At 49.2% G+C, this 27,735-nt stretch overlaps 1 protein-coding gene across 6 annotated transcripts in view; it reads right to left on the minus strand.

The window, feature by feature from the left end:
• PTPRU (protein tyrosine phosphatase receptor type U) overlaps positions 1 to 27,735 on the minus strand; it is a 78,829-nt gene that overhangs the window by 25,174 nt on the left and 25,920 nt on the right. For 4 of the 6 annotated variants that reach the window (XM_035713289.2, XM_035713287.2, XM_049105340.1 and 1 more), the window contains exons 8-16: positions 22,220 to 22,528; positions 18,056 to 18,165; positions 17,537 to 17,738; positions 17,072 to 17,174; positions 14,557 to 14,830; positions 13,873 to 13,909; positions 13,007 to 13,145; positions 8,695 to 8,724; positions 6,143 to 6,300 (exon numbers count right to left, since the gene is read on the minus strand). In XM_035713289.2, coding sequence (XP_035569182.2) covers positions 6,143 to 6,300; positions 8,695 to 8,724; positions 13,007 to 13,145; positions 13,873 to 13,909; positions 14,557 to 14,830; positions 17,072 to 17,174; positions 17,537 to 17,738; positions 18,056 to 18,165; positions 22,220 to 22,528 — 1,362 coding nt within the window. The remainder of the gene's footprint in view (positions 1 to 6,142; positions 6,301 to 8,694; positions 8,725 to 13,006; positions 13,146 to 13,872; positions 13,910 to 14,556; positions 14,831 to 17,071; positions 17,175 to 17,536; positions 17,739 to 18,055; positions 18,166 to 22,219; positions 22,529 to 27,735) is intronic. The other 2 variants (XM_025447061.3, XM_025447060.3) reach the window with 1 other exon arrangement.

The raw sequence follows: 27,735 nt of genomic DNA on the forward strand, positions 1-27,735 counted from the left end.
CCAAATCCTGCCCATGCCATGCTGAAGGCCCAGCACAAGATGGAAAACAGCTCTTTGCAGCTCAAAGAGACCTGCATTTAAATTCCAGCTCTGCCACTTCCTGGCTGTTTGACAAGTGACTTCCTGTCTCTGAACCCCTCTGTTTTCTCACGTGTAAGATGAGTTGATAATAGCTACCTTGCTGGGCTGGGTGAGAGTTTAATGAGGAAGATCACAAGGACAACATGATAAATACCTGCACATCTGTGAGTTTGAAAACTTACACAAAATGGGCAAATTCCTAGACAAATAATCACTTACTAAAAGTGTTTGGAAAAAAATAGGAAGTTTCAATAGTCCTTGGCTCCTTTAAATAAACTGTATTAAAAGTTTAAAATTTTTCCACAAAGAAAACAGAGGAAAAGATTATTTTACAGGTGAATTCCACCAAACTTTCAAGATGACAATTATTCCCATCTTTCATAATAAGGAAAAAAGAGAAGAGACCTCAGTGCATTTTACAAGGCTAACAGAATCTTGATACTAAAAACCAGACAAGAATAGCACAAAAAGGAAAAAAATCATGGGCCAATCCCACTCTTGAATACAGCTTTGAAATCTTGAACAATATGATACCTATACCGAATCCAACAAGACATAAAAAATACAATGCATCATGACCAGGCTGAATTTATGCCAGGCACCGAAGATTATTTTAACTTTAGAAAATCTGAAAATGTCCCTCACCTTGTTAACCTTATTAAAACAAAAAAAAGTTTAATGCCCATTTCAATAAAACCTCTTAGCAAACTAAAACCTGAAACTAAAAACTAAAACTTGTTAACCTGATAAAACATTTCTACCAAAAACTGTAGCAAACTTCATGCTCAGTGTTTAATGTCAGAAGAATTTCTTTTAAAATCAGGAAAACAAGGGGCACCTGGGTGGCTCAGACGCCTTTGGCTCAGGGCATGATCCCAGAGTCCTGGGATCCAGTCCCGCATCAGGTTCCCCATAGGGAGCCTGCTTCTCCCTCTGCGTATGTTTCTGCCTCTCTCTGTGTTTCTCATGAATAAAAAAATAAAATCTTTTTTAAAAAATCAGGAAAACAAGACAAGGATTCCTGCTATTACCACTTCCATCCAACCCAGTGCGGAAGGTCCCAGACAGTACCATGCAGAAAGACAAGGGAAAAAAGGAAAGGAAATGAGACAGAAGAAACAAAATTGTCTGTATTTACAGACCCTTTGATCATACTCAGAAAACCTGAAAGATTCTACAAATGAAAATTAATAAATAAGGTTATCAAGGACCATGGATATGTTTTATATACACACACATATATATATTAAAAATCAACTATATTTCTCTATATGAGCAGCCATTAGAAATACAATATTTTAAAAGTGTACCATTTATCTTGGGAAAACTGGACATCCACATGAAAAAGAAATGGATTTGGACCATTACCTCACACTATATACAGAAATTAAAACTGTACATTTTTTAAAAATGATGAGGGTACATCTAACAAACTAGATCAAAGACCTCAATGTAAGGCCCAACACTATAAAACTCTTAGAAGAGGGGCACCTGGGTGGCTCTGTCAGTTGAGTGCCCATCTGACTCTTGACTTTGGCTCATGTCATGATCTCAGAATCATGAGATCAAACCCCACATTGGGCTTTACACTGAGCATAGAGCCTGCTTGAGATTCCCTCTCCAGATACTGCCCCTCCTCCACCCCCACTCACATGCTCTTTGTTTCTCCAAAATAATCATAATCATAATTGTTTTTAAAAGATAATTTTTTTAAACTCTTAGAAGAAAACAGGACAAAAGCTTCATAACAATGGATTTGACAATGATTTCTTGGCTATGACACCAAAAGCATAGGCAACAAGAGAGAAAAATGGACAAACTGGACCTCATGAAAATTTTTACAATTTTGTGCAACGAAAGACACAGTCCACAGAGTAAAAAGGCAATCTGAGAAGAGGAGAAAATGTGTACAAAGCATATATCTGCTAAGGGATTAATATCTAAAATACAGAGAGAACTCTTAAAACTCTACAACAAAGAAATAAAAAACCCAAATCAAAAATGGGCAAAGGAAATAAAAAAAAAAAAAAAAAAAGGGGATCCCTGGGTGGCGCAGCGGTTTAGCGCCTGCCTTTGGCCCAGGGCGCGATCCTGGAGACCCGGGATCGAGTCCCACGTCAGGCTCCCGGTGCATGGAGCCTGCTTCTCCCTCTGCCTGTGTCTCTGCCTCTCTCTCTCTCTCTCTCTGTGACTATCATAAATAAATAAAAATAAAAAATAAAAAAAAAAATGGGCAAAGGGCTGGAAGAGATATTTCTCTAAAGAAGATACACAAATGGCACATGCTCAAGGTGACAGCACTCATCATTAGAGAAATGCAGATCAAAACTTCAGTGAGATACCACTTCAACAACCACTGGAATGGCTACTATCAAAAACAAAAACAAAAACCCAGAAAATAACCAGAATTACAAGGATGTGGAGAAACTGGAGCCCCTGTGCACTGCTGGAGGGAATGCCAGACAGCACGGCCACTGGAAATCTGTATGGTGGTTGCTCAAAAAATTAAAAATAGAATTACCATATGATCCAGCAATTCTACTTCTGGCTGCGTACCCAAAAGAATTGAATTAGGGTCTCAAAAAGATACATGTTATACTTATGTTCACAGCAGCATTCTTCACAAGAGCTAAAAAATGGAAGCAATCTACATGTCCATGGGTGGATGAATGAATAAGCAAAATATGGTACATACATGCCACAGAATATTCATTAGCCTTAAGAAGGAAAAAAATTTTGAAAAATGCTACATGATGAAAGAAGCTTGAAAACATTCAGCTAAGTGACATAAGCCAGTCACAAAAAAGACAAATGCTCTATGATTCCACGTATATGAGATAATTAGAGTAGTCAAATTCACAGACACGGCAAGTAGAGTGGTGGTTGCTGGGGGCTGGGAAGAGGCAGGAATGGGGAGTTACCGCTTCATGGGAACAGAGTTTCAGTTTCACAAGATGAACAGAGCTAGGGGGCTGGATAATGGTGATGGCTGCACATTATGCATGTGTTTAATACCACCAAACCCCACACTTAAGAACAGTTAAGATGGTAAATTCCACGTTAGTTGTATTTTACTGCACACACCCACACAATGTACGATTTGCAATGGAAATAAAAAATACAAGGGACCTGAGGGTACATCTAACAAAAGAGGTGCAGAATTTTATGGAGAAAATCACTGAAAGACACTCAAGACCTAAATATATAGGGTGATATATATCCCCTTCTTGGATGCACAATTTCAGAAGATGTCAGTTCTCCCCAGATTGATCCAAACATTTGATACAAATCCACCCAACAAAGTTTTCCAAGTAACTTGAAAAGATGATTCTAAAATGTATGAGAAAGAGAGAAGCGTGGGTGGTTCAATCGGTTCAGCATCCAACTCTTGATTTCGGCTCTGGTCGTGATCTCAGGGTTGCGAGATCAAGCCCCACAGCAGGCTTCCACCAAGCATGGAGCCTGCTTGAGATTCTCTCTTTCCCTCTCCATCTGCCTCTCTGCCACCTGCTTGTACATAATCAATCAATCAATAAAACATAAGAGAAAGAGAATGAGGACAAATAATAACCAAGACATCCCTGATGAGGAGCAAAGCCAGGAGAATGCGATGTCTCAGACACCAAGACTTAGAGAACTCTAGCAATGAGGCAATGAGGTATCAACAGACACACAAATGACCAAATCAGCCCATCAAAGAGAATGAGGAGCCAAAAAACAACCTACCAACATACAGAAGCATGGTCTCCAAAGAGAGTGGCTCCACAACGAATGATGAAAGTACAATGTATAGGGGCACCTGGGTGGCTCAGTGGTTGAGCATCTGCCTTTGGCTCAGGGCATGATCCTGGGGTCCTGGGATTGAGTCCTGAATCAGGCTCCCCATGGGGAGCCTGCTTCTCTCTCTGCCTATGTCTCTGCCTCTCTCTCTCTGTCTCTCATGAATAAATAAAATCTCATAAAAGGGGGATCCTTGGGTGGCTCAGTGATTCAGCACCTGCCTTTGGCCCAGGGCATGATCCTAGAGTCCCGGGATCGAGTCCCGCATCCGGCTCCCGGCATGGAGCCTGCTTCTCCCTCTGCCTGTGTCTCTGCCTTTCTCTCTCTCTCTGTCTCTCTCTCTCATTCTGTCTATCATGAATAAATTTTTTAAAAATTTTAATCTTTAAAAAAAAGAAAAAAGTACAAAGTGTAACAGAAGCTAGGACATGAGTTACTACAGAAAAAAATTAAATAAATAAAAGAAAATATAAAAAAAGAAAATCCTTCATTCCTCTGACACACAAAAATCAATCACAGATGGATAAAGATTGAAATGTGCAATGCAAAAATATAAAAAGGTTTGGAAAAAAGTAAAAAATATTTTATGACCCTGCAAAGGAAGCATTCTTGAAGGAAACACAAAAAGTAGAAATCAAAAAGTAAAAGACTGATGAACTCAACTAAATTAAAATAAAAACGTGTTCCTCCAAAGACACTATAAATAACCTGCGAAGATGAGCCACAAATTGAGAGAAGATATTTGCAATTCATCAGTGAAAAGTGATTATCATCCTAAATATATAAAGAACTCCTAAGAACCACTAAGAAAGCAACAGAAAACCTAATAGAAAATTAGGTAAAAGGCATGAACAGGCATTTCAGGAAAAAAGAAAGCTGAATGGCCAATAATGATTTGAAACTATACTCAACCTCATTAGTAATCAGAGAAATGCAAATTAAGACTATAGAGAATCACCATTTTATACAAACTAGTTTGGCAAAAGGGAAGAAGCCTGGCAAATTCTGAGCTTGCCGCAGAGCAGCAGAAGCTCTGTGTCGCTGCTGCCGGCCGTGAGCACAGGCGAAGCCACTCTGGGACACAGCTCGGTTCCATCTTCCAGAGGGGAGCCAGCACACACTCCTGCTGGCTGCTTCGCATATGTCCTATTGCAGGTGCATCTGGAGATCCACTTAAGAACATTCAGAGCAGCCTCATTTGTAATAACAAGAAAACTGGAAGCAAATGAGATGTCACTGGATGGAGGAAGGGAGAAATAAAGTGCGATACATTCACATAATGGAAAACTATACATCAGAGAAAACAAAAAAAAAAACACAGTGAAACCTCCACCTGGGCAAATAGGAGAAACACAACGCTGAGCTGAGAAATAGCGTGACTGCATTTTTACAAAGCCCCAAAACGAGCAAAGCTATATAATACACTGGGGATGCATGTACCATGGTAAACCTACTCCCCAAAAGGTAAGGAAATAACAGACAAATTAAATTTGTCTAATTTGAAATAACAAATTTCAGGGGGGTGTTTATGTCTAAGAAGAATGGAGGGCATATCCTTAGGGAGGGACACCCAGAAGATGTCTTAATTCACCGGTATTTGTTGTATTATCACTGAGTGACTTCCACAAACGTTAGATATTTTCTTTTGTACAAATCAACACTAAATAAAATAAAAAGATGTGTGAGGAGGTACTAATTCACCATATCCTGCCTGCATGCTGGGCCCAGCACTAACTATATGATGTAATAGCCAACTCAGTGTTCCAGCAGACCTACTGGCAGAGATGATCTTTAGCCCCGTTTTGTACATGAGGAAGCAGACATCCAGAGAGGTTGAGCAGCTTGCCCCAGGTCACACAGCCAAGGGGATGTGAGATGTAACCCAGGTCTGTCTGACTCCAGAGCAATCTTTCTTAACCACTGGTCCCCTGCCTCTCCCGCAGCAGGTGCTCAACAGGCTCAAGACTGCTCTAGCTCCCTCTGATCACACAGCACCACTCCTTTCTCTCAGTCCCCAGAGCACTTTCCACAATCAGCATATGACCTTGTATTCCTCCCCTGTGAGTCTAGTCCTCCATTTTCCTAAAGCTCCTCCAATGCAAAAGTAATACCCGTGCCTCCTCTGCATTGCCAGCGCCAGGACTGGTACCCAGCAGGAGCACGACAGATGCTTCATTTGAGGTTTGAGGTGTTAACAGAACTCATCAGAGGGGCTCGGTGCTACTGGCTCAGGCATGGAATCCCACAGCCACGGGGAAGGGCAGGAGGGTCAGGCACTCACCTCGGGGGCTATAGCCATGGGTGTCCATGAAGGAGAGGCCCAGCCGCTCGTCCTCCTGCAGGGTGCTCTGGTCCGTGAAGCTCCGGTCCACGGCACTCATCATGTGGGTCTTCTCCTGGCGGTAGTTGACAGTGGCCTTGGTCATGTTCACCGGTTTGCTGCAGAGAGGGGTTGACAAGAGCCATGGGTGCTGAGCTGGGCAGGACAATACCCAGAGGTGGATGGGGAAGCCCCACAGTCAGGGGGCCTTGAGGCTAGGTGGCATTCTAGAAGCATCTCTAAATACTGAGAGGGCTCTGCTCAGCTGCCCATCCTAACCCCTACGAGGGACTGGGCAGAGACCCTGGGGACCTCTGCTGAGAACAAGGGATGGAGCAGCAGTGGCATCAGGCTGGGACCTGGCTCCTGTCACTGGCCTGGAGGGCTCAGGAAATGGGAAGGGTAGTTACTCTGGGACTATTTTGGTGTCACAGCAGTCACCCCATCCAAACCAGGAAGATGACTGCCCCAGCTCCAGCCCCAGCACGCCCCCAGATCCCTCCTCCTTTCCGCCATCCTCATCAAACATGTGCCCTGAGAACCCCACATCGGGGTGGACTATGCTCCCCCTTCATGGCAGAGAGTCTGGCCGCTGCTTAGCCAGTGCTCAGGACTCTTCCTCTGGGCAGGGAATGAACTCCAACTGGTTTTCCTATACCCAGAACCCCCAGGATGGTCCCACCACGGGCCACATAAGACATGTAAAGAGATCCACACAGGCTCCATATTCCTGCCACCGCCCTCCCGTCCATGCAGCCACTGGAAGCAGCAGAGGGAGGAGGCAAGAGGCCGGGTCCCTCCTGAGAGGACTGGGAAGAGGCCCGGGAAGACGCCCCTAGCACAAGGCCCTGCACAGCCCAGGCCTCCAGCCCAGTTTTACAGATGAGGATGGCAGTTTGTGACTCCACAGGACTCTGAGGGAAGGGGAGGAAGCACAGGGGGCACAGCTCCATGCCCAAGGAGCTGAGTAAAAGGGAAAGAGCAAGTAACTTGGGACATGTCTTGAGACCCGTCCTGAGACCTGTGGAGCAAGAGGCCCAATCACAGGGAAGGCTTAAGATGAGATAGCCATTCACCCTGCCGGGCCCTACAGCATGCAGAATGAGGGGTAGACTCGAGAGAGGACTTCTGGGTTAAAAGGGCTCAGGAATCTTGACCATCAGTGGAGATAAAGAGGCCAAGGAAGGGATCTTTCCAGATAGGCAAACTCTAATCAATCTATCCCTGCTCAAGAGCTGTCTGGGGTAGGGGAAGACTGGATGACCCCTGGATGCCCTAACCACCAGGCTCTGGACATCACCCTCACTGTGGCCCAGGGCAGAGCCCAGGACCCCTTGGTGGGCAGGTGAAGAGAAGCCTCTGCAGCTGTGACCTTGACAGTGGACATTAGAGAGAAGGTGGAGGGGGAAGGGGGGATGGGGAGGGGGGTGAGGAGGGGACAAGGGAATCAGGAGGCTGAGAGGAGGAGGGGGGAGGAGGAGGGACAGTAAAGGGACAATGACAAGGAGAGAGACAGGGAACAGGACAGAGCAAGGGAGGGACAGGCAGACACCAGCAAACCACCCGGAGGACAGACAGAGGCCCAGGACAGAGCACAGCAGCCAGGTGACCGGGAGGCAGGCTCCAGGGCTGCCCGAGGGCTCCGTCCCCGCCCGGCCCCTCCGTTCCCTATGGGGGGAGCTCCGAGCACCAACCACCCAGACCCACAGGAGCCAGAAGCCAGCGGGACCCGAGCTCTGCCGGCCGCCAGCTGGCCTCGGGGGACAGTCAGCACACGGAATGTGACGCGGACGCTCGGAAATGTCCTGCACTTAGGTTCAAACAGGGGCTGCCCGGGCAGAGAGAGCGGGCCAGCCGCCTCGAGGCGGGTCCTGTAAAGGCCCCTGGAGGCTCCCCCAAGCCCCCGGGGTTCGCTCGCTGGAGAAGCCAGTGGACCCTGGGCAATGTCCATGCAAGTAGAGGGCCCAGGAGGAGGGGCTGGGAGGCCACCGTCCCCTGGGCTGCTCTGGGGCCACCTGAGCCTGCTCTGCAGGGAGGGAGAAGAGGCACAGGTGCAGGGAATGTTCTGGAAGGCTTGAGGAGTCAGAGAACCACCAGAAGACCAGGGAGTCAGACGGGGCCCGGGGGGTCACCGAGCTCTGGCACTTGCTGTGACCTCTGACGAGTCCCTTAACCTCTCTGGGCCTCGGTCTCCTCATCAGTAACACGGTGGGGGGTGGGGATCACAGGGCCGCTTCTCAGGGTGGCCGTGAGGATTCTATGTGAAGACCTGAGCCCACAGAGAAGCGCCCAGACAGGTGGGTCTGATGAGCCCGAGTCCACAAGGCTGGAGAGGGAGCTCGTTGGGACCTGAGAGCCGTGTGCACCGTGGAGACAGCTGCCAGGGTGGGGACGGGCCTGCCTGTGACACGCACACACGTGCACGACCGTGGACCTTGGAGAGGGAGCCGTGCGAGGCCCTCCACACTGGGAGGAGGACACCGGGCCCACGGGGGTGGCGCCGAGCTACTTACGGGTAGTAGGAGTAGGCATAGTGGTCCCTCCTGGCAGCGTGCAAAGAGAACAGCACAGTTGGGCCCCTGGTCCTGCCACAAGGTGGGCCGAGGGCGGCACCAGCCAGCAGAGGGGGGCCTGGTGCTTGCTGTGCTGGGGCGGCGCTGGCCAGGGACTGGACGGGTCGGAAGGACCTTCCTTGTCCCAAGGGCTGGCTGGGCTCAGTCGTTGAAAACCAAGACCCGAGGCCCCTTCCAGAACCTTCCCCAAGCCTGCCGCTGGAGGGAGGAGGTGGGGAAAGGGCCTGGGGAAGCAGAGCTTTCACACAGTCACATACACACAGACACAGAAATACGCACGCTTGCACACTCACACAGACACACTCGTGTGGATACATACGCATTCACTCATGCAGAGACCAGCACCGACACACTCATGCACTCGCATAGACAGACTCGCACATGCAGCCACTTGCATACACATACTGGAACACACACAATGACACACACTCACGGGACACAGGCACAGGTGTGTATTCACAAACACACTGCCGCACAGATGCGCACACTCACACACAGACACCCTCCCTCAGGTACTCACAGGTGACCGGGCTCTCCCCAACACCCCCCGCCCCTCAGGCCCAATGTCACTCACACCTGCAGGCCCCTCTGCCCCTGAGGGCTCAGCCCCCTGCATACACCTGTGCCTGGGAGGGACCCTGGCCGGTGGGTGGGGGGAGCCCAGGAGGAAAGGGCTCCAGCTGGACTCCAGGGCAGAGGGGAGGCCTGCTCTCCCCAACCCAGACTGCCCCTGAGTGTGGGGTCCTTCAGAGGAGCCAGGCTGCCCCCTCTGGGCACCCAAAGCATAGCTTGGGTCTGATCCCACTTGGCAGGTGGGGAAGCTGAGTCCCAGAGAGTCATGGTCAGCCCAGGGCAGATCACGGACCCTGACCCCCAGACCAGCCCCCTCCTGAGGTCCCATCCAGACACATCCACGGCTCCTCCATTCACCTGTCCCCACACCGCCCCACCAGCAGGGACCCCAGTGAACGGCCTTCCACCAGGGAAATCCTGCAGACTGGGGGAAGGGGAGGAGAGAAGAGTGGAAGGCTGGGGCCCAGAGAGGACAGGGGAGTGCCTGGAGGCCTCACAGCCATCCCAGGAAAGGAGGGTGGGGCAGGGGCAGGTCCATGGCTGGTCATGGGGCGCCCCCCCCCCCCCCCGAAGAGAAGGGGGATGGCTAAAGGAATGGCATTCTGGTCTCAGTTATAATGTCATTGACTTTTCAAGGGCCTCCCAAAAGGCTCCCCCATAATTGCCAACTCTATTGTGTCACTTTTACCCTCCTTCTGCACCCCCCTCCAGCACCCTGTTCTTTTCACAATTTGTAAGTATCCATTTGCACTGTTTCTGGTTTAACTCCAGGCTCCACATGAGCTACAAGGCACAAGAGAGCAGCATCCTTGTCTCTCTTGCCTACTGCTGGATCCAGGGGTCTAGGACAGTGCCCAGGACATTATAATCCCCCAATAAATATTGCATTGAATTGAGTAATCAATAAAGAGGAAAAATAAATAAAAGAACTCCACTTCTATGAGCATCCATAGCCTCCTCCAAATGAGTGAGATTAATAATGACCCCGTCCAAGGGGCCCGGCTGTCAGCCCAGCTCCCCCTGCCTCCCTCCTGCTGCTGAGCTGGGAGCTGGGGGCGTCAGGAGGACCTCACTCCCCAAGCCCAGACCCTGGGGATACACAGCCAACAGGACAGAAACTTCTCTACTTCATGGTGCTCTCAGTCCAGCAGGGAAGAAAACCAGTTGAGCAAAGCACAAATAAGTGAAAAACCAAGTGGAGGGAGAAGAAAGTACTGCAAAGGAGAAGCATGGAGTTCATGGGGTTCTGGAAGCAGAACAAAGGACCCAACTTGGCCTGGGGAGTTCCCCTAGTACAGAGGCATCCAGGCTCACTGTCCCCCCAGGGCAGGGTGGGATGGAGCACCTGACCTCCCTCCCCCTGGCTCCCCACCCACTGCCTTCCATACCCACTCTTGCCCGTGGCCACCACCTTCTTCTGACAAGGGCACACAGGGTGGTGACTGGCTGTCAGCCTTCCCTCCACAGCCTCATAACCTGTTCATGAAGTTCAGTGTGACCACTCTGTTTCTGCCAGACCTGCTCTGTCCCCTGACAACCCACAAGGCAGACTGGGGGAGCCCTAAGGAACATGGTAGGCCCTGATGGCAAGGATAGGATTTAGGGGGATGCAATGAAGTGCGATACAGTGGGACTGAATGGCTTTTAGAGGAGGAAAGGAAGAGAGCCTGAGGGGATCCTAGGGCTTCAGGGGTAGCCTGGAAGGGTTTATGGGGTAGCAACTGTGTAGAGTGCAGAGTTTCCTTCCTGGATGGAGTGAGGCTCCATCCAGCAGCATCTCTGACTCATCCTCTCCTGGGCGCAATGTTCTCTGCCGAGTGGGTGACATCCTCCACTCAGCCAATCCTCTCTCCTTGAGGATAGATTTCTAGGGTTTCAAATACTACCTGCAACCCCCCAAAATCTGACGACTCCCCTACAGCCCTGACCATCTGCCCCACTCCCCACCCCACCCCATCCCACCCCCAGAGCTAACTTCTAGGTCTCCCACAGGGGAGGAGGACAGGAACTTGCCAATTCTGGGCACCTTCTGTGCGCCAGCCATGGTGAGGCCCTTCACATCCCAGGCCCTCAGGAGCACGGGTTTTGGAGTCAGGACTGGGTTCAAACCAGGCCCTGTCACTTACCCGAGTGACACGGTCAAGTCGTTCAATTACAGTTTCCTCATCTGTGAGAAGGGGCTCAGACCTGCTTCATGGGTCAGTATTCAAGAAGGAAATGTTCTCTGATGTATTCCATGTGCCAGAACAGTGCCTGGCACAGAGTAGATGCTCAGTAACTAATGCTCTAGTGGATGGTGTGTGTAAAGCCCTTGGTACATAATAATACTCTAAAAAAATTTAGATAGTAAATTTTTTTTATCTCTGGAAGCCGTGTAGGGGCTAGGGAAGGGAAAAATCAGCTCAATGCCCTGGACAGGCCAATGCCACCTCACTGGCACACCCATCACCAGACTCTCTGGGAGGGTCTCTCTCTGCCAGTGCCTGGCCTCAGGAAAGGAAGCCCTCATCAGCTCTCCCTCATCCCCCTTGATCCTACTTATCTGTTCCTGGCAACCCTGAGATCCAGCACCAGCCCAGAAGTAGCAGTGCAGAGCCCAGGTGGGGAGAGGGTTCCCTGGGTGACCTTAGACAAGTCTATGTCCCCTTGGGGCTCAATATCTCCATCCTTCCATTAAGGTGCTTGGACCACAGTGTCCTGGGGCTGCCTGATAGGGAATGAAGGGGAGGAGAGGAGGGGAACCAAAGAGGTCTCAGAAGCCTCCACCCCTGCTCCAACCACAGGCTCAGCCTTCATCTGCTCCGTGTACTGGGCCTCCCAGGGGAGGTTTAGGTGCTGTTTTGAAAACAAGTTCTGTTGCTTTAAGAAGATTTGAAAACCACTAGATTAGATGCTTTTGAACTTCCTAGGCAGTTCTCACTTCCGGGCTCTGAGCCCTAACAGTTCTAAATTCTGAGATTCTTAGAATCCCAAATCCTGGATTTCTGAAACTCTGAAATTCTAAGTTCTGGATTCTAAGAGGTGCTGGGACTCACTGCTGCCCACAGCAAAACACACTAGGAAAGGCATCCCTCCAAAATGCACCAGACTTCAGGTGCCTAGGGAAGGAGAGGGCAGGAGCGAGGTCTCCTCTGAGTCATGGGGCCAGGAGGACGCCACAAGGGTCAACAGTATCAGGTCCAGGACAAGATGAGCCAGGAAGAACCACGGCTCAAGGTCCTTGCTTTGAAGGGGAGTGAGCACCACCCCTGCTGCTCAGGATCAACACCACAACCCCATGGCCAGGGCAGACAAGTTGGCAGAAGGTCTGCAGAAGGCTGGAGATTCAAGTCAGGTTACCTCCACACCCTCCCCTCTGGAACCGCCCAGCAGGCGCAGGAGGGCAGTGGCCACTTCCAGCACAGCTCCTTGGCAGCAGGCACTGAGCACCCTTCCCTGGACAGTGGCACCCGGCACCAGCCAGACCTGGGCTCCAGCCAAGCCGCTCCAGGGCTGCTTCATTCACAGCAGCTCTGGCTTCCCATTGCCTGGCTCAGGCCCGTCCTCAGGCCTGACGCCCAGGCTGGCAGCCCTCCACACTCACCAGGCAGCTGCCCTCCCAGGCCCCAGCCACTGCTCCTCTCTGCCCACCAGGCTTCTGAGGGAGCCGGGGGTGAGCCATGGCACCAGCCTCACTCACCCCTTACGGATGATGATAATGATGGCCCCCAGGAGAAGGATGAGGACAGCTAGTCCCCCCGCACAGATGCCCAGGATGAGCCCCATTTCCTCCGATCTCTGGGACACCTCCAGGGGTCGCTTGCTTTCCTTACAGGCAGCTGGGGGGAATAAAAGGGAACATGGGTCAGAGGGGAGATAGGGACCACCTGCAAGGGACTGAGCCCCAAAGAATAAACACACGTGAGCAGACGACTGCCCCCTGCCCTCAGCTCACACGCAGCCGTTCAGGCAGATTGCCCCCTCACCATCCTTACAACGTCTGCACCCCCTTACAACATCTGCACCCCCATCAGGACCCTCTCCTCTCTTTCTCAAATCCTCCCATCCTTCCGTGGAGAGGGGATGGAGGCTGCCTGGGGCCTTTAGACTCAGCCTCCCGCACTCCTGAGAAGCAAGTGGGGTAAGAGAGTTAGGTACCCAGGGCCTGTTTAGGACACCTCAGAATGGGGAACCTACCATATTCCCTGTCTGCACTATATGATCCACCTCTCACCCACCACAACAGAAGGGGCACATACACAGGAACCAGTGCCATCACCATGGGCCAACCAGAATGGCTCCGCCTCCACAGACCTGCCCCAGGATCCCGCAAAGCCACTTCTGTGACCATGACAGAGGAGAAGGAGTTAGCCCTACTGCCCAGTCTGGGAGAAGGTGCCCTTAGGTGGGGCCAGTGGGGACCAGGAAGGGAAATGTTTCCTGACCCACGTCTGCCAGACCACCCTCCTCTGTTCCCACAGCTCTGGGTGCTCAGGGTCCACCTCCCAGGAGCCCAGAGGGGAGAAACCCACTGCTGAAGGCCCGGAAGGAACCCAGGGGGCTCACCTTTCCTGGCGATGCGGATGCAATTCAGCCGAGTCTCCTGGAGGCAAAGATGGGGGTCTCAGCAGTGCCAAAGGCCCAACCTAACCCTCCCCAGCTTGCCTTGGGCCTGGTTGGGGCTTGTCTGGGGCTCATAGTAACTAAGGATCCCCCTCCTGACAGGAAGGCCTGAGGGGGACCCAGAGAGGAGGGGAGGGCCCTGAAAAGAGGGAAATAATGTGTTCGGGGAGGGGGAGCAGGGGAAGAAACAGCATGGGAAGGGGGTGGCCAAGAGGCTGGTTAAGAGGGGCACCTGGGGAGGAAAGCCCTGGAAGGAAGAGCCAAGAGGAGAGCAGGGCTTCCCAGACAAGGTGAGTGGTGGGTCTCAAGGTCGGGGGAAAGCAGGTTGGGGAGATGGACCCTGGAGGAGAGAGGAGCCTGAGATAGAGACTAGGGCCTGGCAGGGGCGGGGGGGGGGGGGTGCAGGGACAGACTGGGGGCATCGACATATGAGAGTCTAGGCAGAAAGGCTCAGGAAGGGGATAGCTCTAAGAGAAGGAGCCTGAGGTCAGGAGGCTCAGGGGAGGAGAGTGGGGGTTCTGGAGGGGAGGTGGGGCTGGGAGAGGGTCTCTGACTCCTAGGGGGCTGCTCAGATGGCTCCAAGGTGTCCCCAGTCTGCCCCCATCACAACCCCCGCCAGTCCCTCACCCCTTTCAGGTGGCTTGTTGCCTGGAAGTAGATGAGGTAGGCCTTCCTGGGCTCAAGCGGTGGGTTCCAGAAGCCTCGATAGGTCTGGTTGTCACCCACCGTGAAGGGCATGGCTTCTGGCAGACTGCTGGCCGCCAGCTCCGCCCCGAAGTAGTGCACCAGGCCTCGGGCCAGCGCAGCGTCAAAGGTCAAGGGTACTGGGAAGCAGTCCTGGCTGCCTGGCTCCCGACGCAGCCTCCGCTGGCGCTCCTCCTCCACAATCACCTGGTACACACTGGACAAGCAGGGGACAGAGCAGTGATCCCGGGGCCAGGGGACAGGGAGAGCCATCTGGCAGCCAAGGGCATGGGCTCTGGGGTCAGGCCCAGCCTGGGACTAATCCTGGCTCTGCCTCTTACTCGCTGGGCAACTCTCTTAACCTCCCTGGGGCTCAGTTTCCTCCTCTGTAAAGTGAGCGTGATCACAGGACTATTCCATGAGCTAAATGTAAGGAAGGGGACAAGTTTCACAAGCAGCCGGTGCCTGTCAGCTGTTATGACTGTGCCTCGGGCGGAAAGAACTTGGGCCCTGCTCAATGGCACCAAGCCCAGGAGCCCCACCCTGACTCTCCCGGGCCTGCCATGGGACCTGGGGCCCCCAAGCCTCGGGCTATGCCCTGGTTACCCAAGGCTTCCTTTGGGCCTCCAGGCATGAGAGTAAGACACCAGGGGTTCATTCATTCACTCAGACTCTGGGCCGATGCTAGGCAGGCACTTGGGGATCTGGGCTCCTGGAACCGACCTCCAGTGAGGGGAGACAGTCACCGAGCAAAAACACAAGGCCACACGAATCCTGCATCCTGCATTCAAGGATGCTCCCAACCTGGAGGCAGCATCGAGTCTGAAACTCCCAGCCTGTCCTCTGCGGGTCCTGACAGCTGACTTGTGTTCCTTAGTCTGCCTCCCCTCTGATGTGTGTCTCTGGGTCCCGACTTGGGTGTTTGTTTCTATTTATTTTTCTTAGTTTACTGAATAGCCTTTTGCTGTGAGCTCCTCCGAATCCTCTGTGGAACAAAGCCGAGAGTAAATAAGTGAGTGCTGACAAATTTAAATATTTCTAGTCACAGCCTCGGTCACGTCTCGGTGTGTGACACCCGTACTGACAGCTGCACTCTGGGAAGAAGAAATGCCTTTTCCTGGCTCTCCAGCTGCTTCTTTTGAGCTTCGAAGCTATAGGGGAATCACCCCAGTGCCCTAGGATTTGGGCCACATGGCTTCTTCCCTTGTCCCTAGCATACTGCAAAGGCCAGCGTGGGCCCCTCTCAGCCTCCCAGGCCCAGGTCAGGCCTCCCCTGGACCACCCCCATCCCACCAGGAGGTGATAATAATCAACACAAAACAAAGCATCTTGACTCAGATGGTTGTGCAGAAAAGGAAAGGGAGGCTCAGAGAGGTAAAGGGACATGCCCAAGGTCACAAAGCTACTATGCCATCCCCCCACCATGTTCCCCCAGAACCCCCACCCTGTCACCATCATCCCTGAGGGACACTAAATGGGCGTGCTCACAGGATCTCTCAAGAGGATCAGGAAAGGAGAAGCTGGGTTTCCCAGCTCACAGACTCAGCTGCACAATGTCCCTGAGGCTTCTAGAAATACAAAGTACCCCTCAAACACCCTGACTTTGTCCTAGGTCTCCCCTAAGAGTCTGGGAAGCAACCCAGGACAGGCTTTGCAGTAGCAAATACAGAATGGGAGTGAGGACGAGACGAGGTATCAAGAGCACATGGGCAACCCACTATCTTCTTGGAGGCTCAGCAGGATCTTCCCACACCCAAATACAGGCCGTCACCCCCTTCCAGTGCACACATCTCTGTGGGAGAAGCAGAGGCCAGAAGGGCAGGAAGGCTCTGTAGTTTCAAGAAAAGGTATAGGCTGTGTAGACAGACCTGGGTTCCAAACCCCAACTCTCTCACCTTCCAGCTGTGTGACCTTGGAGGCAAAGTACTTAAGGCCTCTGAGCCTGTTTCCTCATGTATAAAATCAGGGAAACAGTGTCCCCTCCATAGGCTGCCATGAGGATAAACTGACTCATGCAGGTAAAGTCGCAAACACTGTCTGGCTGACAGTAGGCAGGTATACACATCCCACAAACACCCTCACGTTCTTTCACCTACACACGCTCACACATGGCACATATATGGGTACATGTCTTCATCACACGTGTGCACGCACACACACACACACACGCATGTGCGCAATCTTGTCTCCAGCAGAGGCAGCCCCAGTTTTCTCTGGGGAGAAGAAAGTGGAGAAGCCAGGCTCTTGGCCACTCCAGAGAGATGGCCCCACTTGGCTGGCTGCCCCAGCCTTCTAGAGGCTGTGTCTCCCTGGGCAGGACCTTCTGGGAAAACAGTGTCCTCCCCTGGACACTCTGAGCCCTGAGTGAGAAACTGAGGCAGGATGAGGCTGAGCTGGCCTAGGTAGGGCTTCTTCCCTATGGCCCTGACCTCCCATCCCTCCATCGAGGCTTTCCCACCTGATGGGCGCGCCACGGCCCTGTGCCGGCCTCAGCAGAACGGTGATGGTATTCTCAGACTCGCCCAGAGGTGACGGCATGTCAGCATAATCAAAGCTGGGGGCTGGGGAAGGGGACAAGATGTCAGCATGAAGCCTGACCACTAGCCCAGGAAGGTCAGGCCTCTAGTCTCCTTGACTCCTGTGCTCAGATCTCTTCCACTTTAGCTTTGTTCCCTCTGACCTGAGCTTCCCTGACCTCCAACCCCTGAACTCAGTCCTCAGCTTCCGTCGTCTCCTGGCCCCTCTGACTCAGTCCTCCCTGACCCCTGAACTTAATCCCTAAATGGCACATTCATCTCAGTGGGGGGACCCTCTATAAACACCCCCAGGACACCCCCTCCCCCTGCCATGCCCCCTCAGCCCACAGAACCCTGGGATTCTGGGCCACCTCTACAGGGATCAGGCCAGGGCCAGGTGGGCTCACCTGAGATGTTGGTGGTGATCTCGGTGAGTGCCGCCTGGCCAAAGCCTTTGCCTGTGCGGGCACGCACTGAGAACAGGTAGGTGGTGCCTGGGTGCAGATTGGAGAAGACATGGTAGGTCTCATTTCGGAGCTTGGAGATAGTACGTCGTGGGCCGGGCACGTTCACTGCAGGGTCTGATGACTCGATGCTCTGGTAGCTGATCTGGGGGGCAGGACGGGCAGGCAGGTGGGCACAGGAATAGGGAAGGTCATCACTGGCCCCATAGCCTCCCACCCATCATAGTTCAGGTTAGCCAGGGAGAGGGTCAGTGGGACCATGGATGTCCATTACTCCAGACCTCTGGGCATCTTCACCTCTCTTCTTTCAGGGCCCCTGTTCCCATAACCCACAAGGCACAGACCCCTGACCAGTAGACGGAACCTCCATGATCACTACTGTCCCTCCCCATGCACCTCCTTCTCCAAGCTGTGTGCCCACCTTCCACCAGGGGTCCCCACTGTAATGAGGTCCAAACTCACCTCATACTGAGTGATGAGGCCATTGGGTTCCTGGGGCTCCTCCCACTTGAGGAAGATCATGTCCTCCAGTGGCGTAAAGGTCAAGGACTCAGCTGCGATCCCGCCAGGCACTGCGAGGGGAAGGTGACACAGGGCAGTGGAGAGCAAGCTTTGCAGCCAGACGCCTGAATTCAGATTCCAGCCTTTGCTTGGACTGACTACTCACCCTCTCTGAGCCTCAGTTTCTTCTTCTTCTGGGACATGGAGATGAAAACAAGCCCTCCCTCACCAGAATCAAATGATGTGATGTACATAAAGCCCCAAGGTAAATAACTGGAACTTCATTTGATTCCACCTATTCCTAGGAACTCAAAAGGGGTAGTTGGCATTTTCATTACTGTGCAGGTTGCATTCAGCAGAGAACGTCTGAATGTTCCTATTTTGTTCCAGTTGAGTGGATTTCAGAAAATATAGACCTCTGCCAGGGAAATGGAAACAATTGCATTAGAGTGGTGGGATTATGGGTAGGAAAGGTTTTCTTGTCTAAAAACTTCTGATTACACAAAAACTATGTTCAATGTAGAAAATCAAAATGAGCATAAAGAAAATTAATGGCATCTACAACTCCATCACCCGGAGACACCATTAACATTTTAGCACAAACGCTTTCAGGTTTCTGGTTTTGTTTGGTTTTGTTCTAATGTACCATCTTAAGAGCAGTCACAAGAATTTCTTCTGGGAAGAGAATGGTCTTTGGGGAAATGCCTTGATCAACTACTGGGGGGGAAGCCGAATTCCTAAGGTAGCAGAAAGTGGAACCCAAGGTAACCATCATCGCAGCTAATGTGCTCTGGGTTAAAATGAACAGCTAACAAGGCAACTCCACTATCCAACCACCAAATTGATAAAATGAAAAAGACAATTCCAAGTGTTGGTGAGGATTCAGAGCAACTGCAATTTTCACACACTGCAATGGAGCATGCAAACTGGCATGAGCACTTGAGGAAAACTATCTGGATATACCTACACATCCTATAACCTAGCCGTTCCACTCCTGAGCATTAACCATCAGCAATGTGTGTATCTGCACAACCCCCCTGCCAAAAAAAAGAATCTACAAAGATTTTTCTTTATAGTACAATTTAAAATAGGGTCAATAAATGTGGTATATTCATATAATGGATTATTCAGTAATAAGAATGAATTCCCTAAGCTCTACACAACATGGCTGGCTCTCTCAAGCACAGTCAAGGGAAAGAGAAACCAGTCAGAAAAAGAATACACATTGTATGACTCACTCCATTGCTATAAGGTTCAAAACCAAGTAAAAATTAATCTACTGCATTACAGGCTGGGATAATGGTTACCCTGAGGAGATTGTAAGTGGGAATGTACGTACAAGGGGCTTCTGGGGAGCTGTGAATGCGATTTTGTGATCTGTGTGTGGGTTATTCTGGTGGGTCCAGTCTGTGAGAATTCACTGAGTTGCCCACTTGAGGTAAGCACACTTCTTAGAAGTATTATACTAATACTTCAATGGAAAGTAACAAATATTAAGTAATGAGCAGTTATTGGAGGGAGGGAGGGAGGGACAGAGAAAAAAGGCCTTGCAGCTCAAGTGAGGCCTGCCTGGTAAGAGCAGGGTAAAGCAGCCACAACATATCTGGTAGGCAGGGGGAAGGGCAGACAGAGGTCAACAGATTTTAACAATGGAGGGGTCTGATGTTGAACTTGAGGCTCATTGTGAAGGGTAGTAAAACAGGCCACCTCAAAATATACCACTTTGGCATAAGGATTATTTTGAGCTAAATCAAGAAGAAGCAGATACAAGAAAAGTTCTCTGCCCTACCCATTTGCCAAAAAGCAGGACATAAATTTGTAAAAGTGCCACCCTCCCCTCGCTACCAGGAAGGAGAGAAACACTGAGACAACTCTAGACCCTAAGCAGCCCAGAAGAATCTACATAAACTTTCCGAACTAGCCCTTACCTACCAATGGTTTTCCCATATATTTGCCTTCACATTATCTGCTGTACCTAGAATCTCAAAGTCCTTTTCCCATCATGTTGCTTCTCAACAAATTCATTAAAACACTACATAAGCCCAAGCTCTAGCCACTCCTTTGAGGTACTCATCAGTAAGTACTCCCAAGTGTGCGTGTGTGATGCACATGGTAATAAATTCCTATCTGTTTTTCTCTTGTTAATGTCTTTTCTCAGGCTAATTTATAGAGCCCAAACCAATGAGCCTAAGTAGAAAGAAAAATGTTAAGTTTTGTCTTCTCTGCATTTGCAATGTTTCAGGGTAAATGGGGGGGGGGGGGTGCTTTGTGGAAATCAAGGAAGGAGCTGAATTTTCTGTCTGGGCCACTGCTATGCAGAACAGAAAAGACCACATGTAGGGAGTCAAGAAAAATAATCAACCAAGGAGTTTCGGGTACCTGCAGGTTTGCAGGAATGTGGGGGAAGGCTTTGGATCTGTGCTGGCATTATAGCACTCCTGTTAAGAATGAAAACTCTGAAGCAGATGGCCAGGTCTGAAATCCAGTTCTGCTACCTATCTCCTAGCTATGTGACCTCACCTAAAATGGCGATAGTAAACAGTCGACCACCATCTAGGGTTGTCATGGGGATTACACGCATTAATACTATATAAAACGCATTCACAATAGTGCTTAACGTGTAATAAGTGCTTAAATACAGCACTGCACCTGACAATGACAGAACACACATTTTTTTCAGATACACATGGATTATTTGCCAAAATTTAACCATGTGCTAGGCCGTAAAACAAGGATCAAATTTCAAAAGACCAAAATTAGAGTATGTACTCTGACCACAGAAGAATTAAGCTGGAAATCAATCACAAACAGATAATTATGGAAGTCTTAAAAATCAGGTAACGTAATTCTAACTCTTGAGTCAAAGAAGAAATCACAACAGAAATTAGAAAATATTTTGAACTGAATAATAACAAAGGCAGAACATATGAAAACCCATGGGATGCAGCTACAGCAGGGCTTCGGGGGAAATTTATAGCTTTGAATGTATATATAACAAATGAAGAAAGTCTCAAAATCAATGATCTCATAAGCTTTCATCTCAAAAAGCTAAAAGAACAGCTGATCAAATCTAAAGAAAGTATAAAAAAGGAAATACAGAATAGAAAATGAATATACAATTAAGTAAATCAACTAAGCCAAAAGTTGGCTCTTTGGGAAGATTAAAAATGTATACACCCCTAGCAAGAAAACAATGAGAAGACACAGATTACCAAAATCAGGAAAGAAAAAGGGGACACACACTACTGATCCTACAGAAATTAAATAAATATAATCAGATATTATAACCAACTTTATGTCAAGAAATATGACAATTTAAGTGAAATTAAAAATTCCTTAAAGCCCAGTATACCAAATAGATACTAGAGTAGAAAATCTTAATATTCTGATATCTATTTTAGAAAGTAAAACTGTGGTTAAAAAGCATTGCCACAAAGAAAAATCCAGGACCAAATGCCTTCATTGCTGAATTCTTTCAAACATATAAGGAAAAAATATACCAATCTAACCCAAAGTCTTCCTGAGAATAAATACTAGCCATCAGGGACACCTGAGTGGCTCAGAGGTTGAGCATCTGTCTCTGGCTCAGGGCGTGATCCTAGGATCCGGGATTGAGTCCCACATCGGGCTCCTTGGGAGCAGGAGAGCCTGCTTCTCCCTCTACCTATGTTCCGGCCTCTCTTTCTGTGTGTGTCTCATGAATAAATAAATAAAATCTTTAAAAAAAATACTAGCCATCATTACTTTGTTGTTACAGTTGTTTTAATCGTAAGCAAAAAAACTTCCTATAAACATTTTAGCCTCGGGACGCCTGGGTGGCTCAGTCAGTTAGGCATCAGACTTGATTTTAGCTCAGGTGGTGATCTTGGGGTTGTGAGATCAAGTCCTGGCTTGCACTCTGAGTGGAAAGTTGGCTTGAGATTTCCTCTCTGCCTCTCCATCTGCCGCTCCCCCACCCCATGCTCGCTCACTCACGCGCGCGCTCTCTCTCTCTCTCTCTGTCTCTCTCTCTCTCCCCCCACCACTGTCTCTCAAAAAATAAATAATTTTTTTTTTTAATTTTCATACTTCAGGGTGTTTGTGGGAGGCACTGAATATGCCAGGAACCAGGGCTAGGACTCTTACCATCTTCATCTGTCTGGAAAGTGACCTCCTTGCCCTCCTTGCGCCCCTCAGGGTTAGTGAGGATGAGCCGCACGTGAACATTCCGGTAGGGCAGAAGGTTCTTGATGGTGTAGCGGCTGACTCCCTGCTCCATCTTCACACATTCCCGGATGGTCTGGTTGTGGCTGCTGCCCAGTGTATAATGATAGCACAGGGACACCGCATATGTGTGGCAACGTGTCACGTTGTAGCCCAGAGGCTCCCACTGAAGAGTCAGCTGGCGGGCCTGGATCTCAGCAAAAGCCAGGCCTTTGGGGGCCCTCATGGGTTCTGGGGAACCCAGGAAGCAGAGAGAAGAAGGTAGAGGAAATAGGAAGAGAAGAAGTGGGAAGGGAGAAAAAATATTAGTCAGCTGCTGAAATCATCCATCCTTTGTCCTCAAGAGTTAAAGAGACCACCTAGAATGTTGTGCAGGGAGTAGAAGTATGTGGAGTCAGGCGGGGCTACACCTGAATTCCAGCTCTGCCACTTGCCACTGGCAACCACTGGCTGAGTACCTTTGCCTCTCGAGCTTTAGTTTCCCCACCCACAAAATGGGATAATATGCACTACCTCGTATGATGGTTGTGAAGTTAAAGGTAATGTGTGCAAAGCATGTTTGACAATGGCTAGCACACAACAGGCCCTCAAAAATGTTAGCTACAATTTTTTTTAATAACACAATTCACTGCCTATTTCAAGATCATCCTGGAGGTCATCAGGACAGTCTGAAATGACCAAATGCTGTATTTTTCTTAATTTATTAATTCCAAACTTGTTCTAAAACAGCTTATAATAATATATACCATACAATAATAACACAGAGAAATCAAGATGATGGGTGAAATGACAGCCAAGTAATTAAATAATGCCAGAGAACAATAAGGAACAGAAATGTGTGCCATTAGGTCCCATGCAGGTCTAAAGATAAGGTTCAGATTGGGCAGTCTGTTGCCTGGCTGCCCAAGCAAAAAGGGAAATACAATCTGTTATAGAAGGGTGATGATAATAATGACAGGAGGGACCTGGGTTGTACAGTCAGTTAAGGGTCTGACTCTTGATTTCAGCTCAGGTTGTGATCCCAGGGTCATGAGACGGAGCCCCAAGTCCAGCTCCATTCTCAGGGAGGAATCTGTTTGAGATTCTCTCTCTCCCTCTGCCTCTCCCCCACTGCACAAATTCCCTCCCTCTCTCTCAAATAAATACATAAACCTTTAAAATAATAACAATAATAATGGCAGTTAACATGTACTGGGGGCTTTGTATGTGCCAGGCATTGTTCTACAGGCTTTAAACTGCTTTATCCATTGAATCCACTCCTTAAGCCAGTATATAGGTACCATGATTAGCCCTATCTTTTTTTTAAGATTTTATTTATTTATTCATTAGAGACACAGAGAAAGAGAGGCAGAGACATAGGCAGTGGGAGAAGCAGGCTCCATGCAGGAAGCCTGATGTGGGACTTGATCCCGGGACTCTGGGATCATGCTCTGAGCCAAAGGCAGACACTCAACCACTGAGCCACCCAGGTGTCCATGCCATATAGATGTAGAAATGGAGACACAGAGAGATTAAGTAACTTGCCCATAGTCAGTCACACAGATAGTCAAGTAGAGAAGCTGGGATACAAACTTGGACAGGTTGCCTCCAAAATCCATGCTCTTAACCACCACTACCTGCCTCCCTGTGAGGAAGTCACTGTCCAAAAAAAAAAAAAAAAATCACACCAATGCTTCAGGAAGGATAGCTCCCGCAACATGAGGGAGGAGCACATGACTGGGCTCTACAGCCTCCTGATGAATCTGCAAAGTCACTTATAAAAAGAGAGAACCCAAGGCTTCTGAAGCAGAGGCAGGATGGAGCCCAGATGCTCAGCACTAGTCCTACACCTGCACTGACCAGCTGCGTGATCTTAAATCTCTGGGCCTCAATTTCCTCATCTAGGAAATGATTGAAGAAGCCAAAATTACTGACAATCTTCTCTTTCTTGCACCCTAACTCCATGAGATGCAGTTTCATTACCCTGAAGTTCCATGAGCACCTGCGAAGCGTCCTCAGAGTCTCTCACGACACGCTTTAGAGAACAGATGAGAAAGAACTGCTGTTTGGCCTCTCAAGATGGTTAAGTATGACCTTCTTATCATTTTTACATGATTCATTTGCTCACGATGCTCTTTACAAAGGAGACACAAAGGGAAACACGGGCCCAGACTGCTCTGGACTCGGGAGTATATGAGCAACACAGCTTTCGATGCCAGCCCAAGTACAGCACAACACGAAGTTCTGTTTCCACTAGAGCTTTGCTTTCTTCCCCAAGCTATGGGCAAGTGTCAGCCCCCAGATACCTATCAGGCACCAAAGAGATATTTGAGCACCTGCTAGGAACAGGGCCCACCACTTGACTTCTTGCAGAGTCTGGCTCCCTTCTCCCCACAAGTGAGGCAGACCCAATTCCTACCTGACAAGAACACTAAGGTCCAGTCCCACTGCTCACTGCAATCCCGAGGGCTGCTGGTTGCAAGCCCACTCACCATGTTTCCTCTCCCATTCCTAGCCCATAGAGTTTTTCCCCGTGTTTTGCTTTGTGATTTTGTCTTAACCCACGTTCTTAGGTGTTTGAAGTAGAAGGAGATTTTGTGTGCACCTCACTCTGCCACCTTGTTCAGAGATCATTGCTTTATTCCCTGACATCCAGGCTCTGATCCTGGCTGCCCCAGGGTGTCTAGGGAGCCAAGTGCCATTGCTTTATTTGTTCCCTGCAGCACTGCTCACATCCCTGCCCCGAGGGACACGAGCCCTTTTCATCCCTGCAGGTTTGGCCAACGTGCACTTCTTTTGTCCTCTCGCATAGCATTTAGAGAACGGCATGAAAAGTTGCATGTAAACTGGTGACACAGGCTGGACTGGGACTATGACAAACAGGACAGTAAATGTCCTATCCAAAAGGGACAGCTGATACTCAGCTCCAGGCAATGTTCCCATGAAAGACTATAGATTCAGGATGGCCAGACCCTCCTTTTCTTTTGTTTTTAAAGATTCTATTTTTAAGTAATCTCTACACCAACTAGTGAGGCTCAAACCCACAGCCTGGAGATCAAGAGTCGCAAACTCCACGGACTGAGCCAGCCAGGCGCCCCGAGATCCTCCAGTTTTTTAAGAGAAGCCAAAAACTCAGATTTTATGTGAAACCTCCAGGTTTTTAAATACTGGCAACCTACTCTGGTTTTGGTAAAACCCACTTTGCATGGCACAAAATAACAGACCTCTAACCTAGAAGGTGAAACCTCCACCTTCATACTTGGGTACCTCACTCCCCCAAGCCATGTTAGCCCCCATCTACCTCACTGGATTGAAGAGTCTTTGAAAAGAAAGCTCACTTTCCTCTTCTCCCAACCCTGATCAAATCTGGGCAGATCCAGGGGCTCAAATAGTTTGTTGACGACAGACTGATATGTTGATTGAGGGGTGTGAATTCATGAGTCTCTCTGTTTCCAAAAACCATCTGGCACCCAGACATACTCTCTTCAGCTGCCAGCACACACTGGCAAACAGAAAATGGGGGCCTTGAAGCCCCACTCCTCTAAATTCCACTGGGCTGCAGGCCACTGACAGATCAAAAGTCAAATGCTCACGAAAACAAGGAGGCTCACACTGAACACCTATTAAATTGCACCAAAATGTGTTGATTTTAATGATTCTAATAGCATGCAATAACCCCGAACCATTCAACTGTTTCTCCTGGAAGGGTCTTTGGAATGGGGTCGGATGCTCCAAAGTTCAAATCCGATGGGCTCTCCAAAGTGCAAATCCTATCTCCACCTCTCATTAGTTCTGTGACTTTAGGCAAGTTGCTTTGTTCCCTTTGAACATCAGCTTCCTTGACTGAAAAATGGAGATAGATGCACCAGCTTTGAAGAGCAAGTGGCAGAGTCACAGGCAATGATGTAAGCCAGACCTCCCAGCCTCTCGTAATTAAGAAACAAACACGTGTGCACTAAGGCTAAGATACCAGTGGAAGTAAAAATTAGTACAACCATTTTTTAAAGCAATATATGTTAAAAACCCTTTCTTAACCCACTCCTGCCTACCTTCCAGAAATTACTTAGGGGGTGGAAAATCGCATAAGCACTGTTTTTCAAGATAGTATTACTTATAATAATAAGGATCTGGAAACATCATAGTCCAGCAATATGGAGGCACTCCAGGGGCTTCTATAAGCCAGTAAACATAATTATAAACAACACAACACATGGAAAACCACAAAGCAGAGGAAGCAGAGTACAGAATGCTTTCTCCATCCCAAGGACAAGAGTATAAAGCTATGTACTGTAGGCATATGGGCAGAGATTCGAAGAAGACAGAAAAACTGGGCTAGGATGGCAAGGTTTAGCGTGATTTTCTTTAAATGCCTTTTCCTGACATTATATTACTTTTTTTTTTTTTTTTTACAGTAAATCATATTGCAGAAAGGGAGTTTCAGGGAGATGGGGGAGAGGACAACACAGCTGGCCAACAGCAAAACAACTTCTGGCCAAGGCGCGTAAGCAGGGCGCTGGGGACGTCAACGAACCAAGAGAAGCATGTTGTTAAAATGGGCAGGATGAGTTGTTTGGGTTTTATCTGTCTGGTCCCAGGCCCCAGCTTCCATCCTCGCCAGCCTGTGTGAAGTGTTCAGCAGTTCCTAGGACAACGTGGGCACATCAGCCCATAATGGCACCTGCTGTCACTGCGGCTGCTGTTGTTTCAAACACTTCTCTGGAAATCAGGATATTGAAAATTTTTCTCTGACTTCTATGGACTCACTGGGTAGATCTGGGCAAGTGACTAAATCTCAGTTTACTCACCTGTAAAGTGGAAATTAGCCACCACTGTCATCATGAAACCTGCAGTTCTGACACATTGTATGATCCCAGGGAAGTGCCTCCCCCTCTCTGGGTCTCAGTTCCCCAATCTGTACACTAGGAAGAGGAGAAGAAAGATTGCCTGTGGACCCCCTGGCTCTGATTTCTTTTATTCTGAACACCTGAGCAGAACTGGCTTTGAAAGGTTAAAAACACCGTAAAAATAACAACTGTCATTTGCTGAGTGCTTACTGTATGTCAGGGCCTACCTTCATATGTATTCAGTACATTTATAGGCAATTATTTGCATTTAACCCAAAACACTGAAGGCCCGAGGGTACAGGCCTCACACCTCCTCTCTTCCATGTATACTTACTCCCTAAAATCTAAAGACTGAATCCAGAGTTCTCAACCCTGGCACTACTGACATTTTGGACTAGATAATTCTCTCTTGTGGGGGCTGTTTGTGCACTATAGGACGTTCAGTAGTTTCCCTGGCTTCCTCTACCCTTCAGATGCCATTATCACTCCACCCCCAGTTGTAATAACCAATGTCTCCAGACACTGCAAATGTCTCCTGGGAGACAAAATCACCCCCAGTTGAGAACCACCAGGGTAAAAGATCTCATCCAGTCTCCTGGCTTTAAATACCATCTG

Source organism: Canis lupus, chromosome 2 (genome assembly GCF_003254725.2).
Source record: "Canis lupus dingo isolate Sandy chromosome 2, ASM325472v2, whole genome shotgun sequence".
Lineage (NCBI taxonomy): Eukaryota > Metazoa > Chordata > Mammalia > Carnivora > Canidae > Canis > Canis lupus.